The 17,896-nt window shown below is 43.9% G+C and overlaps 1 protein-coding gene and 1 long non-coding RNA gene across 5 annotated transcripts in view; one reads left to right on the forward strand and one right to left on the reverse strand.

Annotated features, from left to right (window-relative positions):
- Window positions 1-226: 226 nt before the first annotated feature.
- dok7a (docking protein 7a) overlaps window positions 227-17,896 on the reverse strand; it is a 36,967-nt gene continuing 19,297 nt past the window's right edge. Inside the window, exons 8-13 of one of the 3 annotated variants that reach the window (XM_086197310.1) lie at window positions 16,835-16,883; window positions 16,168-16,677; window positions 14,282-14,370; window positions 11,678-11,747; window positions 3,323-3,496; window positions 227-593 (exon numbers count right to left, since the gene is read on the reverse strand). In XM_086197310.1, the coding sequence (XP_086053436.1) occupies window positions 457-593; window positions 3,323-3,496; window positions 11,678-11,747; window positions 14,282-14,370; window positions 16,168-16,677; window positions 16,835-16,883 (1,029 nt within the window). In that variant the 3' untranslated portion in view covers window positions 227-456. Of the gene's footprint in view, window positions 594-3,322; window positions 3,497-11,677; window positions 11,748-14,281; window positions 14,371-16,167; window positions 16,681-16,834; window positions 16,884-17,896 lie in introns of all 3 variants that reach the window. The other 2 variants (XM_086197309.1, XM_086197311.1) reach the window with 2 other exon arrangements.
- LOC147238596 (uncharacterized) lies at window positions 1,635-3,487 on the forward strand. 2 transcript variants are annotated; one of them, XR_015111795.1, is made up of 3 exons: window positions 1,635-1,786; window positions 2,899-3,162; window positions 3,301-3,487. It is a non-coding gene; the product is annotated as an uncharacterized LOC147238596 (long non-coding RNA). The 2 variants fall into 2 exon arrangements; XR_015111796.1 differs by lacking the exon at window positions 1,635-1,786 and adding an exon at window positions 2,708-2,766.

Consider the following 17,896-nt stretch of genomic DNA (forward strand, 5'->3'; position numbering starts at 1 on the left):
GCCGGAGCGAGCTGTGAAATGCCGCCGCTCCGGGGGCTTTATCAGGACCGGTGACTCAGCTCAGGACTGGCTTGGCTTCCTTCAAATTAGCCCGCGGCTCCACCACTGACATAATGCCATTTAATGAGATGCCCTCATTCACAGAGGAGACTGTGATTGAAATGTTGGCTCTGCCCCCCCCCCCCCCCCCCCCCCAATCCCTCAGAGGAGGACTTATTATGTTGCTTAATGGTTACAGAAGTTGGCATCTGCAGAACTGCATTTTCATGACTAAGTGTGGAACAGAAACTGAATCTAAACCTCCGAGGATACGGAGGAACAAGGAAAAAAAGAAAGAAAAAAGCTCCTCAGAGCCGCGTTTCTTTTCAAACTTTACAGTTTGATGTTATGAGACTGGTCCTGCATGGTGAAATCCTCCTGCTGAGATCAGTGAACGCTCTCCCAGTGATGAGGAAGTCAATGCGGCGTCGCTTTTCTTCTCAGATCCAGAGTGTGCAGGCCCTCCTGCCGACCCAGGGCATGCTGCGAGCCCACTTTGTGGGCCGTCTCCGTGGCCGTGATGTCGATCTGGGCGTACTTGGTGGAGCTCTTCCCTGTCAATACAAAGCACAGAAGGGATTGGAACGTTGAGAGGTCATAAAAGGTCAAATATCTGAGTTACCATCAAGAAATTCGGACAGCAGACGGTGCGGAAGCTAAGAGCAGCCGGGCCGTTATCTCAAAATTGAAAGATAATTATGTTTGCTACGCTTGTTTCAGCATGATAAGAGGTTAGTTTGTCTTGTTAGCGCAAGAAAGCCAAATAAACGTTCCCTCAACTTCAACAGAGACACAAGTTTATTGTCTTGTTGTGAGAAAGAAGTATTTTGTTGAGCTTGTTAGCTAGCCAGTCAGCTAACGTTACCTAGCCACTAATATAGACCTTCAGCTGTGGTGCTCTTTCACTGTAGCGCCGAACTGGATTTGATTTTTGCTCAAATCAAAGTGTTGTGGCATTTAACACGCACCTGGACAGTTCTGCTTTTGATAAAGACCTAGTTTCTCAAGATAACCAGCTAAATTAACCAGCTATCACAAGAAAACTAGCTTAGCTAAAATGCAATCACAAGATAACGCGTTAAAACAGGACTTACAAACACTGTACAGAGTAGTTTGTTTTTTTACCCCACTGAAGTACCAGTTTAATTTTGCGATGACATCTTTGAAGAATATATGAAGTTAGCATCAGAGTTTGGTTAGCCTAGCTTTGTATTCACACTGGGTATGGCTAGTTCTGACTACAGGTTATGAGTACATCTATAGCTTACCATTTCATGCAAGTCATTTTAAAATTTTCTTACAAAAATACAAAAATTAATTGAAAATCAAGCAACAGCCACCTCTAAGCTGACAGAAACGGCCAAACAAACATGTCAAAAACTGAGTTCAGGGTGGAGTGGAGCTTTGCCCTTGCTGCCAACATGATTGTTGAAGAGGTGTGTGTGTGCGTGCGCGCGTGCACGTGTGTAAAATGCGAAACAGAAAAATATGCAAATGATTCAGCTTTAAAATTCCCCTCCTGTGCTGATGAATCTGCCAGATGCACCATCACTTGGTGCCCTTGTGTGAAGATCAGAGGAGCAGGATGTGGGGTTTCCATCACAATAGCAGGATGAGGATCACATCCGAGTGTCGCTCGCTTTCATTTTTATGTGTAGTCAAGGAAATCCAGACCAGCTCAACACATCTGTTGTCCCTGCAGGATCCAGTCAGAGCCGACTGGGCCCTCCTGGACCCCTCCTACCAGGTGACGCTTTAATAAGGCCGCGCATCAGGATGTTAACAATATTGCTGTCATCGGGGTATTAACCTCAGACGTCACAGCTCGAGTCGTCCTCGGATCCCTGGCGCTAAAAGCCAGCATGTCACTCAATTAAAGCTCGCTACAACGTCTCCGATGACTGGGACTCAGCTGTGACAGGACGCCGGCTCGGCCTGTGAGGGGCGATTCCCGGAACTCTGATGAAGTCAAATGGAATTAGAGAACAATGGTATCATCCGTAGCTTGGTATCGATAGCCGGGTTAATTTTCTCTCAGATCCACCAGGCAGATTTGAGCAGAAAAGACTGCTTTTCTACGACAAATCAGAGCAAACGAGCGCAAAGACGAGGGTAAACAGCCGAGGCTGATGGGGCTGGTCGGTGGGTGTGTGTTGTCTTCTTCGATGTGCGTCTTTTGTGCGTTGAGGACGCCTGTCAGCTGAGAAATTCTGCTACTACCTCTCGTTGTCTTCTTTTTTTCATAAAACTGTCACTCACACACCCACAACAAACAATGCCGGCGATGCTTCAGAGCCTGGTGAACTTACTTCACGATGTACTTGTTGTGTGTATTCGACACTCACACTCTTGACAAATTTGGTCGCACAATTAACTGTTTCGGTAATGCGATTTTTACGGCCTTTAACGACACTGACAATATTTCACTGCATCGTAACCGAAGTGGTTGAAAAAAGATTAACTTTTAGTCTGTGAGAATATTCAGAGTCGGACAATAGAATTACAACGCGAAAATATTAACTATCTGAAATAAAACCTAAATCAGTTAATAAGTGCAGTTATGGTGAGTAGAGAGCAGCAGGGAAACCAGAACGGGAGGATGCGCTCGCAGCGTCTCTGCGTTTCTGCTTGTTTTTTGGGACCATGTGATGTCATCCCGTTTTGTTGCCCTGATTGGCAAAAAAGAGCTTGTTTGACTCCGCCCTCGTGGTGGTTCTCGCAAACAAGGTATTTAGAAAGAACTTTCAAAAACAAAAGTTGATTTTTGGTCGGCTTTTGGTACATTTTTGAAAAAATGTACCAAATAGCAGTTTCACTACCAAAGTTCTCCCATCAAAGGATTTTTTTTTTTTTTTTTAGATGAATTATCAGTGAATTCGATGCGGATGAAACTAACGTGTGAAGAGCGTCCGTCCCCCGGCTCCACCGCTCGCTACTCCGCCAGGGGCGATACATTCAGTGCCCTGAAGGCATCGGAATCCAGGAGTGGCTAAATGTGATCGAGACATCGGGATCATGCATGTTGACTTGAAATACGAAGTTAAAAAAAAACTTTCTGTGGGGGGGGGGGGGGGGCACCTTGGCACCCTCTTCTGACCATCATATCAACTCCCTTCAAAAAAAGTAAGTAATCACAGTGTGTTTTCTTCCCAAATTGTGTTGCTCTCAACAGCGACTGCTGTCAGTCAGTGTAAAAGTGTAAAATATGGTGATGAAATCAGATCACCGCTGCTTTCAGGTCAGCACTTTTTCTTATTGCAGGTTATTTCAGCGGCTTTCTTACTCTGCGCCGGCAGAGGTGCGGCGTTCCCTCGGGTGCCGGGTTCCTGCAGTTCCAGCTCCATGTAGTTGAGCTGCTTCTTGGATGTGGGGCTAACTGGAATATTCACGTATGTCACACCTTCGCCGCGAGGCTTTTCAGGAAGCGTTGCCTCTGGGGGGAATACGAACACGGCTCCTGTCGATGCAAGAGAAGCAAGCTTGTTAATGAAGCCAAAGTGGAGCCAAGTCATATTCGCCTCAAAGGTGTCAAAAACCCAGGTTGGGTTTCTCTTTTTATAAAGCAGTTCCAACAAAACAACTCTTGTCTGTGTGGCAGCAGCTCGGTATTTTTTGCTGTTACACTCGAAAAACCATTAAAGACACATCAAATGGTCCCGTTTGTGTCTCGTCTCCATCGTGACGACGAGCACGGCTTGATTTAGGAGGGTGTTTCGGCGTCTATCCCAGTGAAGCTACACGTCCGCTAGAGTTTAGCTGGAGGAAATGCTTCTGTTTACACTGCTGAGAGGACAGCTGTGTTCATAATGAGAAATATGACAGCGTGACGCAACAAGACGGCTCCTGTACGTTCCGGACAGTTTTATGAAGCTAATAAACCTCCCTGGCACAGGCGTTGTGTCAGAGGATAAATCCAATGTAGAGTTTCTGTCTTTTTAAAAACAGAAAATACTTGTTTTAGACGCCGCATCCGCTAACCTTCAAACAGCCCGGAGTCAATTAGAGTCATTCAGATGGAGACATCTGTGATAAAGTGACAGCGACGTGATCCTGCTGACGGTGAACCAGCAGTAGCCGTCGCTGGAACACCTCGTATCCCAGAGGCTAATTATGCAGGATTTAGCAGGGAGACCCCTGGGAGAGATTATGAGACACATTATGGTCATTTTGTTCAGCTTGGCAATAAAAATTCTAACTCATTGGCATTTTAATTCCACCGTCACACTGTTGTGACAGAAGTATTAACGCCGCTGTGAACTTCATATCCGATAATCTACTGCCACAGGGTTTTTCTACTCCGCTGACTCCTGATCTAATGCTAATGATACAGCTACTCTAGTAATGTGGTGATATTATGTTAGTCTCTGGCTAAAATATTAGCTTGATCTCTGGAAGAAATAAAAAAATACTCCAAAAAAACTCACTTTTACACCAGAGAGAGCGCTTCAAAATGCAACGATTAATTTTTTGTTCAATTTAAAATGAGTTATTGCTAATTCCGAAGAATTAATCACCATCGCAAACAGGCCAGTACAATTAAATAACAACACACACACAAAAAACACCATTATATTTGAACCGTACTGCAAAAATGTTGTATTTTTGCGATCTTTCTTTTTGTTCTTATAGCTATTTCATGTAGTCAAACCTTCCCATGATAAAAAACACAGTTTCTTCAAAGGTGCTTTTCAAGTTTTTTTGTAACTTTTTTTTATAGCCAGTGTAAATTGGTGTTTGAATTGAGAAATCGGCGTTTCAATATCGTCAGTAACGTGTGTGAATTTATCTTGACAGCCAAGCAAAGAGAATCACGATGCCCTTTGTTGATTTATTAGTATCGCAGTCAAGATGCCACAAGATACAAGTTGTTCCCTAAACTTAATTAATCAATGGCCACTTATCCAATCATATAAAATCACTTCATTGAGGGAACATATTATATCTTACATTAAATATATCTTTTCTCTAAACTGAAAAATGCTATTTTTTTCTCCTGCAGGGCTCCGTATTTTTCCCCCGCCACAATGGTGCAGAACTCGTGGTTCACAGTTTGAACACTAAGCTGCTCATGGGGTGATTGAGCAGGGAAGAAAGGACTTAAAACTAACGAGGAATGTCAAGAAGAATCACAAGAATTACAGCCACAATGGTGCCTTAAGTGCATTGTCTGCGATGTACGGTTTCCCCTGACAACCACACATCCCGACAGGAAGGCCGTGCAGCTCACCGATCACAACACCTGGAAACAATCTCTGTGCACCTTGAGGCTTCCTGCCCGAAATTGAATACCGCAGACCTCCCCGATAATAACACAATATATATTCCATTTTGGAGCTGGCGCCTATTCCCATACACGGGGACGCGATGCGCCAGTGCTCGCTGGGAAACCTGCACTTGTTCCTCGGATACTCCGGACATGTATGGGATGATGATGATGACAGGATAACTACGCTGCAGCGTTCATTCATTCTTCTCCTCAGAAGCAGTTCGTCCTGCAGCTTGTGTGGTTTTTCATTAAAGCCCACAAGCTTTAAGTGCATCCTTTAGGTGTGATTGCGCCTTCTCTTGGCCCCTTGTTAGAGCACTGTCACCTGTAGAGATCTTATGGAGACACTCAAAATACCACCTCCGTGATATTGGGAAAAGTAATGTGGTGTTTTTCCAAGCCTAAGGTGAGATATTTGAACCAGGCAGCAGCCCCACGCCCCTGGTGTACGCTGAAGCGTTGCGATCGTGCTACCCTGTCCAACGACTGTTATCTCTCCTGACTACAATGAACCAGAAAAGAGCAGAAAAAAATTGATACATGAATCCAACAATAAATAAAACCTAAAGTGTAGCAAAGTAACTTTACTCTACAGAACTGTACAACTGCCAAGGGACTCAAACATGGCCAAAGCTGACAACACAGATGTATAAACAAGACAATCTGCAGAGCGGCGGCAGACTCACTCATCATAAATCACAGCACACATGGCGGTGCGTGACGCAAACACACCAAACGCTGTGTCATCGGCAGGTATAAATACATTAACATTTCATTTTCATGAGCTCTAATGGACTGAAATGTATCCACGCGTGTCGCCGTGCATATGTCCCTCACAGGCCGACGGTCTTCTTCGGCGTGTACCGACCAAAAACGTTCCATTCATGCCGATGTGATGTTAGTGAGCACTGAGGTCACACACGGTCAGCAACAGGAGGCCCCGCAAAGGAGTGACATTTAGCTCACAAATTGTTTTGATCATCTTTTAAAAAAATATATTGATTTCTTTGCTTATCTGCAAAACTCCAAGCTGAATTAAAACTGAAAGTTTTTGTTGTTGTTGTTGCTTACAGAATTTTGAATTTTGCCACGCGATGGTGCACGTGCAATCCATTCGACAGAGCGTCTTCAGTAGCGGACCTCGCAGAAAAGTGCCACCTGTTTCATCGAGCCCATAGTGGGATATTATGAACATCTCTGGAAGTTTGGTTTGTCAGGAACATGCTGAGGAACAGACCCGGACCCAGGGAGAACCACTCACTCCCTCAGTAAGAACTACCGTCCCCCACCCGTTAGCTGACCTACTCCTCTCTCCCTCTGCTCTAACAATTAACCAGACGGATCATCCACGCCGTGCAGTAGATGTACATGCCCCTGATTACACCCACTCAGGAAGTGGTGCTAAAGTGCCTTAACCCAGACTGCCACCCACCATTTCATAGAAAAAGACCTTTACGCACTGCAATACAACTCCAGCGCCAGGGGGAACCACACGCAGCATTTCCTGTCTTGGACATCACGGCCCAACTTTCATCCAGCAAATCTTGCTCAGAAGTCATTGGCGTCCTGAGTGTGGTCAGGAGTCCGGCCAACCATTCAGGCTGAAGGGGCAGCAGTTTGTCAGTGTTGTGAGTCAGTTGGTGCTGCTGTTAGTTTTGGGGGTGGTGTCCATCGACACGCGGGACATTTGTCCTTGAGGACTTGTTGCCTGTAGCGATATGTAATGATGCGTCAATCGTTTCCCCGAGGTCACGAGTCAATCAAGTATGAAAAAATAGACTACCAGCACTGTTGTTGAAAAGACTGGGGGGGGTGTGTGTGTGTGTGTGTGTGTGTGTGTGTGTGTGTGTGTGTGTGCTCACACTTCATGACTCGATGAAGAGTCGCAGGCAAAGGCACGGAGGATAAAAGCACGATGTTTGATAAAAAAAAAAAAAGCCTTTGTGAATGTTTTAAGAGGATGGAACGGCATTGTTGAGCCTCAAGGATACAGGTTCTGTGTTGTGGTGAAAGTTGTGTTTCTTTCCAAAGAGACATAATGTTCTGACTAAACAGAATCTAATACAGAGGTGGGGAGATTTACTGCATCTATCTATACGCACACGCGCGCACACACACACACACGCGCGCGCGCACACACACACACACACGCACGCACGCACACACCAGCTAAAACTGTTAGACGTTTCAATAAAGAACTCCAGTTCTCAGGAGAGCCAGCGCCTCACGACAAAATAATCAACGAAGGTTAAACTACTGAATGCCTGCACTTTTGATTCATTAGCAAAAATGTAAACCACGGTGGTTCAGTGAGGTCCATGTTTCAAAGGGTGACACGTTTCCACATGGACCGTTTCTCCATATAATTGAAACACTTACTTTTAGAGATCAGAGCTTTAAAACATAGTTGCACTGAATTCTCGTTACACAACTACAATTAGTTTGATACCCCCACACCCACCCACACACACACAAAATGCTGGGCCAACAATAACTGTAATAATAAGTTAAGCACAGATGACCAAAATGATAAAAGACACCGAGTTGACTCTGCTCTTATGTGTAATTGTCGTACATCGACAGAGAACAGATTGAAACACTCCTGAGGGTGTCTCTAGAGGGTGGGTACGACAGTTTTGTGTCAGGATCAGACGGTACTCTGAGAAATACTTCCAAACCAGTCAAATAGAGGCTGCCATGGGTTTACCAGTATGGCTGTACAGTTAGATTGACGGAGATGTACATACGATGCTGTCGATGTTGTGTAGAAGCATTTGGGGATTGAAAAAAACAAAAGGCTTCACCTGCTTTTGACCCTCCCTAAATGGCAACAGGCAGTGGCCATTACCAGCAACTGTGAGGCATCTACCCCAGGGGACTCTCCGACAATCAGGGAGAGGCCATTAGACGCCAGCGCAGTCTCGACGGGTGCAGCCTTCGGCGATGTCTAAGAGGCCTGATACCTAATTGATCAGACACCGAGCAGCCTTTGCACAAGTGTGGTGTTCTATAATGGCTGCCATTACAAGCATGGCTTTACCCGCAGCTACAGGGCCAGGCTGGGGGACTTGGACATAATACAGTTTACAAAGCCTGTAGGGTCGATGTAAGACGCAATACCTTGCTGAGATTAGTGACCTACACTCAAATGTCAAGAGCTTTTGCGGCCAATCTACTGACAGGTGTGTTTTTTTAGGGTGTGTGCCATGTTCAAGGTGATGGCCGTGGTCGTCTAGCAGGCAGACGTACTGCAACATCTTGTTTCCACAAACAAATATGTAGGTTTGTACATTGAAAGGTCATTCATTTCACAGAAAAACCTCCGATGGGTTTGCAAGGCTCCCCTTTCCTTTAATTTTCAGGCTGCCATTTGCAGTGGTGGAACAAAGTAACAGAGAAAGTACTCAGAACAGAACAGTCCTCTGGTAAAAGTTTAAATTCAAAATTCTACTTCAGTAGAAAAACCAAGAAGTATTTGATAATGAGTTTACTTAAGTATCAAAAGTAAAAGTATACATTCTACATAACATCTGTTAATTCCAGTGCCCAGGAGTGTGCGCCTCAAACCGTAGTTCTATGAAGGTCACTTTAAAGTCTTAGTAGTACAACATTTCCATTGAAATGTAAGAGCACAGCCCCCTCAAATACAAACATGTAAACTACAGATACCTTGACATTAGAATACTTAGTTCCACCAGAAAGTATTTACATATAGTATAAACGCTGAAAAACCTCTTTTTCCATAGATTAACCATGGACAGTGTGCGAACTAAAACAAGCTAACAGGCTATGAGCGAGCTAAATAAGCTACTGCTCTCTTTGCAGCCAATCTACGAAGTGTTCTATGCAAATATTTCACATGTCTAGGTGTCAAAAAAACAGGCTACATTTCTCTGTCGCCTTACTTCTATCACCAAAAAGATGGTGACATCGCCAGCGGCTACAGGCTACCATGTTCAATGAGCTACAAATATGGTGTCAGTGACATTTTCCGAAACAATTTAGTGTGTCTGAGCTACAGGATAATTGGATTTCTTCATATGAGCAGCACGGCGGGTTTCAAGTTTGTGTTTATCAACGTTTAGAAATTAGTCCCCATTCACTTAAATTGTCGGGAGACAAGATTCCACACCTTCTCCTGTTAAACTCCAGCAGCGTTTTGTGGTCTGCATAATTTCCCCCTATCTTCCGTTGGCATGAAGCAATAGGTAGTGACGAAATCTTAAATGTTTTGGGTGAATTATCCCTTTAATGCAAGCACAGATTGAGCTATAGAGGTCACAGCTGCTGCTATGGCTCGTTTGACATGAAATGTTAGCAAACTAAACCATCACATGAAAATACTGTCCCCATCAGAGTCGCCATGGAGCGGCACATAAAGGACCCGAGCTGGCGGCCTTGGCCACCTCCTGCACGTCTCCGTCCATTAGCTGCCAGCCGAAGCGACTGATGGCCGTGATGACACGGTAGCCGAGCCGAGCGTGTGCAGGTACATGGACGTGACTGATGGGTTTGCTGCCACATGTTGACAGCTGCTGGGAGTTTCTAGAGCAGGTGTGCATTAGGCTGAAGGGCTTGTTTCTGGAGGTGGGATGCATAAGTGGCCAAACGTCCCCTGACAACTGTCCTCCCACCTCACATCAGCGCAGGTATCCTGTCACGCATCGCTGCGCTCGCTATGTGGTTTCATATCTGGGTGTTTTCTCTCCACACAATTGGCTCTTATGTAACTTGGCCGTTACATAAATGCAGATGGAGAAATAAATGACCGGGCAGCCGGAGGCTTTTCTCTATACAATGAAAAGGAGTTGGTTATTTTGAAGGACATCAACGCAAATGACATGAATGACTCACACCTCTGCTTGCTTTATGTGATCCAACAACGACTCGTACCATTCGAATGAGCCTTAGGACAAAAAGGAGCGACAAACTAGCCCATTTCTAGAGATAAAAATAACTTCACACTTGAAAAGTTGGAAGCTCTGACCTGATCAAATTTTTTTTTTTGGTGCCATTCCGGGAATTCTTCAAATAAAAATATATCGTAGTTTGGTAAAAATAAGGAGGAAATGACAATTGAAGAATAATTCCATGTATTTTTCAAATTGGGCTCATTTAGTTTTTTTGTTTGGGTCGAAAAGCAGCAACGCAACCATTACTGAGTTCGTTTTGGGGGCTGGACTGTGACAACTTACCCTGTGTGCTGGTTGCAGACCTTTTGCGGTTGCTATTATGGCCTCAGTATTGAACAATTCAAATAACATCGGCCCCAATTTCTAATTTCAACCATACAGGAACTTAAGAGCCTCGAGAGAAAAATAGCTGACCCGACGTAGCTGTGACACCCGGGTGCGTCTCCACACTTTCCTGTTCTGGTTTCTTGTAGCTCAAGCAGTTCTAGATTATGATGCACAAGCATGTGATTATAAGACTGCCAGGGTATCGGTGGGACACGTCGCACCTACAATTACTGCCAAACTACCTCATCGCTCAAAGACAGTTTGAGACTAGACTTGAGTTTTGGAGACGTCTGTAAATTCGCGACAGGGTGAAATTCCTGGTGAGATTTCAAACTCACGGAATGTCAAACAACATTTATTGCTGCTGCGGGTATCTTTCTATGGTATAGAGCATTCACCCACCCACCCATCCACCCACCCATCCACCCACCCATCCATCCTTAACTATCTGAATAAAATATAACAATAGAACTCCTTCAAACTTAATATTTACAGTACAAATGAATGAATGAATACATAAATAAATGCCCTGTGACCGGCTCCTAGGAAGTACCCTGAGATATCTTTTTCATCATTATTACTTTGTGTGCTATTTCTGCCATTGGAGATTTTGAATATCAAACACTGAACAAATACTTGATTTATTAATTTAATTTACTGACCACCTAATGATTGGTCTTTACTGTCGTCTCCCAGGCTGCGATTGGTTCAAAACTAAATACGTGACATCATCAATATTCGATGACAAAGCTTTGATTTTGTTGATGACATTTTGGGGGGGGGGGGGGGGGGGATAAAATGGAGTCAAATCTGTCAGATAACTTGTGTCTTTCAAACAACTGCCAGGGGTTTGGTCTTCGTAATAAAACGTGCGAGACGCTGTCAGTTGTCCTGAATGTCAAATTCCGGGGCTACTTAAATTGTACCGTGAAAACAAGTTCCCGCCAAAGTGCCACTTGGAGTCAACGGAACTCATTTACTTCAACTCCTGCGCGCCGTTCTAGCGCGGTTTCAGGTGCGTGACTCATCACTTTCACTCCGTTTATTGTAAGAAGCCTGTGGGATGCATTCAGAGAAACTCCAAAAAGAAAGAAAAAAGAAAGAAAAAAAGGGTAAAATCGACTCGACTCACCTTCTGCCTCTTGCAGGAACCTCTGCTGACCACAGCCGCCCATCAACTCATACTTGCTTTTTTCTTCTGCCTGCGACACACACACACACACACACACACACACACACACACACACACACACACAGGCGATTAATCTGACATATCCAGTGCTTACAATGACCACACAGGACTTTGTCTTCAGCTCATTTAAGGAGTCTTGATAGACCCAGAGGCAGATAATCAGGACTTTAATGAAGGTTCGGGGTCGCACGTGTCCGTGATGCTTCATTGTTCAAGGGGAATTGCAGCACCTCATAATCTAGGACTCCAGGCAGCCGCAGTGAGCACAGCTATTGTGGTGTGTGCAGGTGGAGCACAGCCATATTGCTTTCAGGGAGGCAGCCATGAGGGATTCCTCCCCTTCGTGAGCATCATCATGCGCCTCTGAGGGTAAATGAACATCAGCCTCAGGACTTTATTGTCTCCACGGCAGCTGCACGCTTCAATTTGAAATTCATGTTAGAGGTTAAATCAGCAAAAGTCTGGTAAAGTCTCGTCCGTCTAATTATACATCGTTTCTTACCAGAATTCTTTAACGGTGAAGTACTGAACTCAACCCTCAGGGTGGAGGTGTGGTTGGTTTAATGACTTCAGAGGTTCTCCTGCCTCCTCATTTATGCTTATTGAAGCTCGGCGGCTCCATATTTAACACATAAAACAGGATCGACTTGATAAATGAAGATGATTTTATTTCACTTACAGTGACGGAACCTCAGGCTGGTGTGTGCATGAATATTTAAATATGCTAATAGTTGTTGAGAACTCAAGGATCCAGCTGCTGGAGATACTCAAACCTCACTGGAGGGGGGTCTGGCCAGTTGGATTATCCTCTTGAGATTAACACAAAGCATTGTGTGGTTTACATCGTCAAGTAGTTTCCCCTTAAGGGTTGTTTTTTTTTTAAATCAAGGATGATCAGACAAGTTCAAGCTAGTTTTAATTTGCGAGCCTATAGAATGAAGTTGAAATGGGAAAGAAAGGTAATGAAAAAAATGTACATTTTTAAAAGGAGAACGCCTGTTTCCTGACGTGGTTTGGGGTATTAATGTTGAGCTAAGCCAAGCCTCCTGCTGGCTCTAGTCTCATATTTTATGTTCAGATATGTGCTTGATGAAAGTCTTCTCTTTCTAAATCTCTGGAAACCTCCAAGGGGTGAATTCTACTACAGCAGAGATCCATTTCAGTAATACTTCATATTAAGGTGCTTGTAATAAAGCATTAATTAATATGTAATACAGTTCTTATGAGCTGCTTACTATGGCAAGATCTGTGTTAATCATATAAATCTATGCACGTGTTAATAATCATTTATGGATTTATAAGATTAATCTGAATCAAGGGTTGGCACAGTAACACGTTAATTTTGATTTGATTAATTAGATTTTAAAAAAAACACCACACTTGAAAAATTTACGTATTTAATCCCACTCTTGCCCTTTGACCCCCATGCATGGATTTGACGTGTGGGTAACCAGTAGAGGGCAGAAACACGGCTTGGCTGCGTCGAGTGAGCCAGAAACTGAAGAAGACCCCAAACGTCATTTTTATAATCGTGGCCATTACTAAATTTCACCGCTGAAAAGTGTCCCAAATGCATGAAGAATATGACAGATTTCCCCCTCTAGCCTTAATATATCCATTTATTCACACATTCATGTCAACTATAAGAACTGACACATTTCAAATGCTTGGCACTGCCATAATTGAAAACAGATTTATTTGACTTAGTTACAAAACATCAAATTAATCGGATACCTTTTTTTTTTTTTTTTAACCACCCGACTTTGTTCTTCTTTTACTTTGGCTGTGATCTTACTTTAGCACCTGTGGCTGCGAAAAGCTTAGCTAAGAGTTAACAAATGCGTCGTTGTCAGCTAACATCCATGACATTAAAAAATTTTTTTTTAAAAAAAGCTCAGTTAATTGTTAGTAAATGTACAGTCAATTGCTACTAAATGCATAGCAAAATACTGGCTGTCAAAGCAACCAAATATCTTTAATTAAGTGTTAATAAATGCAAAGTTAAAAGATAATAATTGCCAAAACAAAATATTAATTTCCATGCAACAAAATAAGCTTACTTAACTGGTAATTAATACATAATACAAACAAAATATTTTAATGATATTAATTAAGTACAAGCATCTCATAAGGCCTTGTTACCTATTAATTAATGCTTATTACAAGCATACTGACATGAAGCGTAACCTCCATTTCCGCTGCGAACCGTCAAAGTTAGCAAAAAGGTGAATGAGAAGCGGGCGAACCGATGAGGTCATGACATCCAGCCCGGCTGAGACGCTGCCTGACGGCTGAACGAGGTCTGAGATCAGCGCATCTCCTCACACACGATAAAAACCTCCCATCCTGCCGAGGGTCCCCACGTACACGCGGGTGGGCTGAGGCAGTCCACAGCTGCTCTCAATCCAGCTCCTGCGATAACTTTTATTCCTTAATTATAACTCCAATCACTTACGCTGAACGCGGAGCACAATTAGTTACAAAGTCACAATGTGTGAGCGGTTGATATCATAAAGAGGATTAGGGAGTTTTGGATTGGCCCACCTCAGAGTTTCTCTCTGGCGCTCGACCCTCCATGATCTCGTAAGCAGGATCAGCTCTGCGTCGCTCTTCTTTACTATTAAGCCTTTTGTCTGGTGGTGGAGAAACATAAAGGGTGTTTCAAACATAAGAAATCAAACAGTGTGTGTGTGTGTGTGTGTGTGTGTGTGTGTGTGTGTGTGTGTGTGTACACTGAAGTGAATCATCCCATATTTTAACCTTTTTTTTTCCATTAAAAAAAAACATTTTGTGAATAAAAGCAGGAAAAAGAAAGTGCTCGCTGGTTATAAATGCATGAGTTCCTGGGGAGACAACGACGGGGACAAATAGGAGACATCTCACGCGAGTGCCAACTGCTCGGCGCTCTCAATTAAATGCTGCAAAATAAGAGCCGCATTAATCATAGCTAATGTGCAAGAGGGCAGACAACAAGGTGCATGCTGGGAAAGAGGCTGAACATGAAGCAGTATTTCATCTCCCGTCATGTGCAAATGAAAAACCTGATAATAAAAAAAAATAAAGGAAACACTGTTCCCACTACTTTTATGACTAAGTTGCCCAGAAGCAGCGTATCGACCGGGTCAGACATTTAGGGAACGGGAATTGAAAACCGGTTCTCAACAAGAACCGGTTCCCGGTGTTTCAATTCCTTGGAATCATTGGCTAAGATTCCCTTATCGATTCCAGTGGGCGCGAATGACATCACCATGCACATCGCGCTGCTTATGCAAGCTACGTAATGTACATGGCGACATCATTCACCAGTGCAGCCAGCAGGAAACGTGGCGCCCAAGCGGCACAAACGTTCGAAAGTTTGGTTACATTTCACGAGAAAGGATGACAACAGGGCAACTTGCAGTACTTGCAAAGTGGATATTTCATCAAGGGGAGGAAATACTACCAATATGCAGGAACACAGCATGTGATAACGTTGAATGACTGTCGCGTTTTCGATCTGCCCCGGAGTGAATCTCAACCCAGCAGCGGCGGCAACGTTAGCACCTCCTCTGCTGTTAACACTGCTGGTGGCTAACCAGCTAACGCTGCCTATCATTAACGCTCAGTGAACGCCTTCTCATGCATTACATCAAGATGACCATGACGAGAGACAGAGTCCGACTGTTAGTTCCTCTTTTTTTCCCCAAACGAGAATCGATAAGAGCATCAATAAAGAACCGAATCGTTAAGCAGAATCGAAAATGGAACCCGAATCGTAAAAATCGTATCAATTCCCGTCCCTACTCACATCCCAAAGATTACCAAGCCACTGAAATCACTATTTAGCTGAAGGACCACATTTATTAGCGACTGGAACATTGCAAGGGATGAGTTTCAATAAAAAAAAAAATCAATACAAGTAATTGGCCCGCTGGGGCTGCATGGCACCCCGAGGGAACCGGTGCACCCACCCATCTCCTCTGCCTGACAACAGTGCTACAAAGTCAGCCCGGTGCAATGCCACCCCCCCGGGCGACCTGCAACATCGAGATGTCTGCAGCGTCTTCTGGTTTACGAAGCTCTTCTTTTACTTGTTTATGGACCCCAAAGAGCACACCATCTTTCACAACAACGCCCTCTACAGTAAAAACACACAAACTGCACTCAAAAGCTCATCAATGGCGTTGAACGAATTCATGGAATTTGGTGTATTGAACTTGTGTTGAGGGGCAGTTGATTTGATTTTCAAACTGATGCCTGATTCCTGGTCCTGATTAAGAGTTTCTGGTTTTCAGAAAGAAAGCAAGATGATGGAAGGAGGAAAAACCAAGACAGGAGGAAAGTGTGTTTATTGATGGAAAAAGAGGACAGAAATACAGGCGGTCCGTGCCAGAGGGACTGAAGAGGAGAAGGACGCTGGAGTCGAAGAGAAAGGTGAAGAGGCCTCTTACCTTCGCTGGTCACCGCCTGATCACTCATCTCCTCATACTGGCTGGCGTCCACGCCCTGCGATCCAGGAGCTTCATCAGCAGCATCAGCAGCAGCTTCTTGATGCTTTTTCAGCCCGGTTGGAAAGACTTGTGAGTTGCTGCGGTATATTTGAGGAGGTACGACCCGCGGGGGTGGATGACAGTGGTCTCCTTGACATTTCAAACAGTTTTCATATATGACGACTCTTTTGTCTCGCCGGGACTCTTGCGAGGGTGCAGCTGTAGGCTGGAGGTCAAATGCAGGACTCATGGGCTCGTACAAGTTCAGTCTGCTGGACTTGGCCTCTTTTGGGAAGTGCAGCAGATCCGCCAAGAGACTAGCCAACTTCTCTCGCCCTTTCTTTGGCGCCGTTGATTCCTCCCTCATCTTCTTGAGGCAGTGGCTGGACTCAAGAGTGATGCAGGACTTCTCCGGAATTCTCTTTACCGCAACACTGTACTCGCTGCACAGTGATTTGTCAAAACTTTGATCTGCTGGATGGGAAATATGATGTTCCGGAGGCAAAACCCTTTCATTTCTGTCTCGCATGCTCATCCTTCAGCAAATCACCAAGCCCTGGCCGCATCAGGAAGCTCATGAAACATGAAGGAAGTTAAGCATGCAGAGTGCAAATGACTTTTTAATTACCTGGAATAGCAGGTGCCGCTGAACCGCTCGCTGGGATGAACGGCGTCCCCTGGAAGTGATACAGACAATTATACTATTAATGGTTTTATCAATTTGTGTGTTCAAAGAAATACATGTGGGTTAATATTAGTTGGAACCATCCCTTTATAGTCGAGCCAATAAACACTCGGGGAGGGTTCATGTCACTCTGCCTGAGGGTGATAAATACCCTCCCACACTGCTCACTCCTGAGCCATCAGCTTCTGGCCAATAGCTCCTGATTTATTTACTGTTGCTGTGTGAAAAGAACAGATTATCCATCCAGCCAGACAAAAAAAAGTCATCAACTTGCATCTTCTGCGAGGTGCACGACCAGCAGGGGGAGCTGTTCGTTTAGAGTGTTCAATAAAGTGACTGGCAGGACTTTGTAGAGTTCAGCGTCACAACTTTTTAGGAGCCGTTATAAATTGATCGGTTCGAAAAGAAACCATTGTAAAACCCAGTGAAAAGCATGGAACTTGTAAGAAGTGAAAAATACTGTAGTACGCCAGCCTCCAACGAACTGATCCTCAAAGCTTAGTTTTTACTTCCTGATTCCGATTCTGACATCTGAGTCTACGTATTAGCCAATATTCAATCGTGAGCAAATACCAGTCTTAAAAAATTCAGTATATACATAAATGTATAATCTATAAAGTCATAGCCTGTATAGATATGTAATGTTCTAATATTAAGGGAACATGTGAATTCAATTGCCCTCTCAATTTAAAACCTATTTCATTTGTATCGTTTTATTTTGTTCCATGAATACAGAATATTTTACATATTTAAGGGCAAGCAGATATCATTTGATTCTAATTTCAGACATTTCTGAGTAAAAAGGCCGGCAAACCCTAGACGGTGAGGAATCTGTGGGTCAGCGATGGGAGATTCAGAAAAAAAAAGAACTTCATTCTGAATAAAATAATTTATAAAGTACATTAAATCAGCCCTAGAGCTCTGTGGCATCATTGTTGAAGGACCTGGCGCAGGTTTTCAAACATGTACTAATACCATTTGTCCAGAGAAAGAAGCCATGCATCT

Source organism: Aulostomus chinensis, chromosome 24 (assembly GCF_037954235.1).
Source record: "Aulostomus chinensis isolate RoL2024-O1b breed Wild chromosome 24, RoL_Achi_v1.0, whole genome shotgun sequence".
NCBI lineage: Eukaryota > Metazoa > Chordata > Actinopteri > Syngnathiformes > Aulostomidae > Aulostomus > Aulostomus chinensis.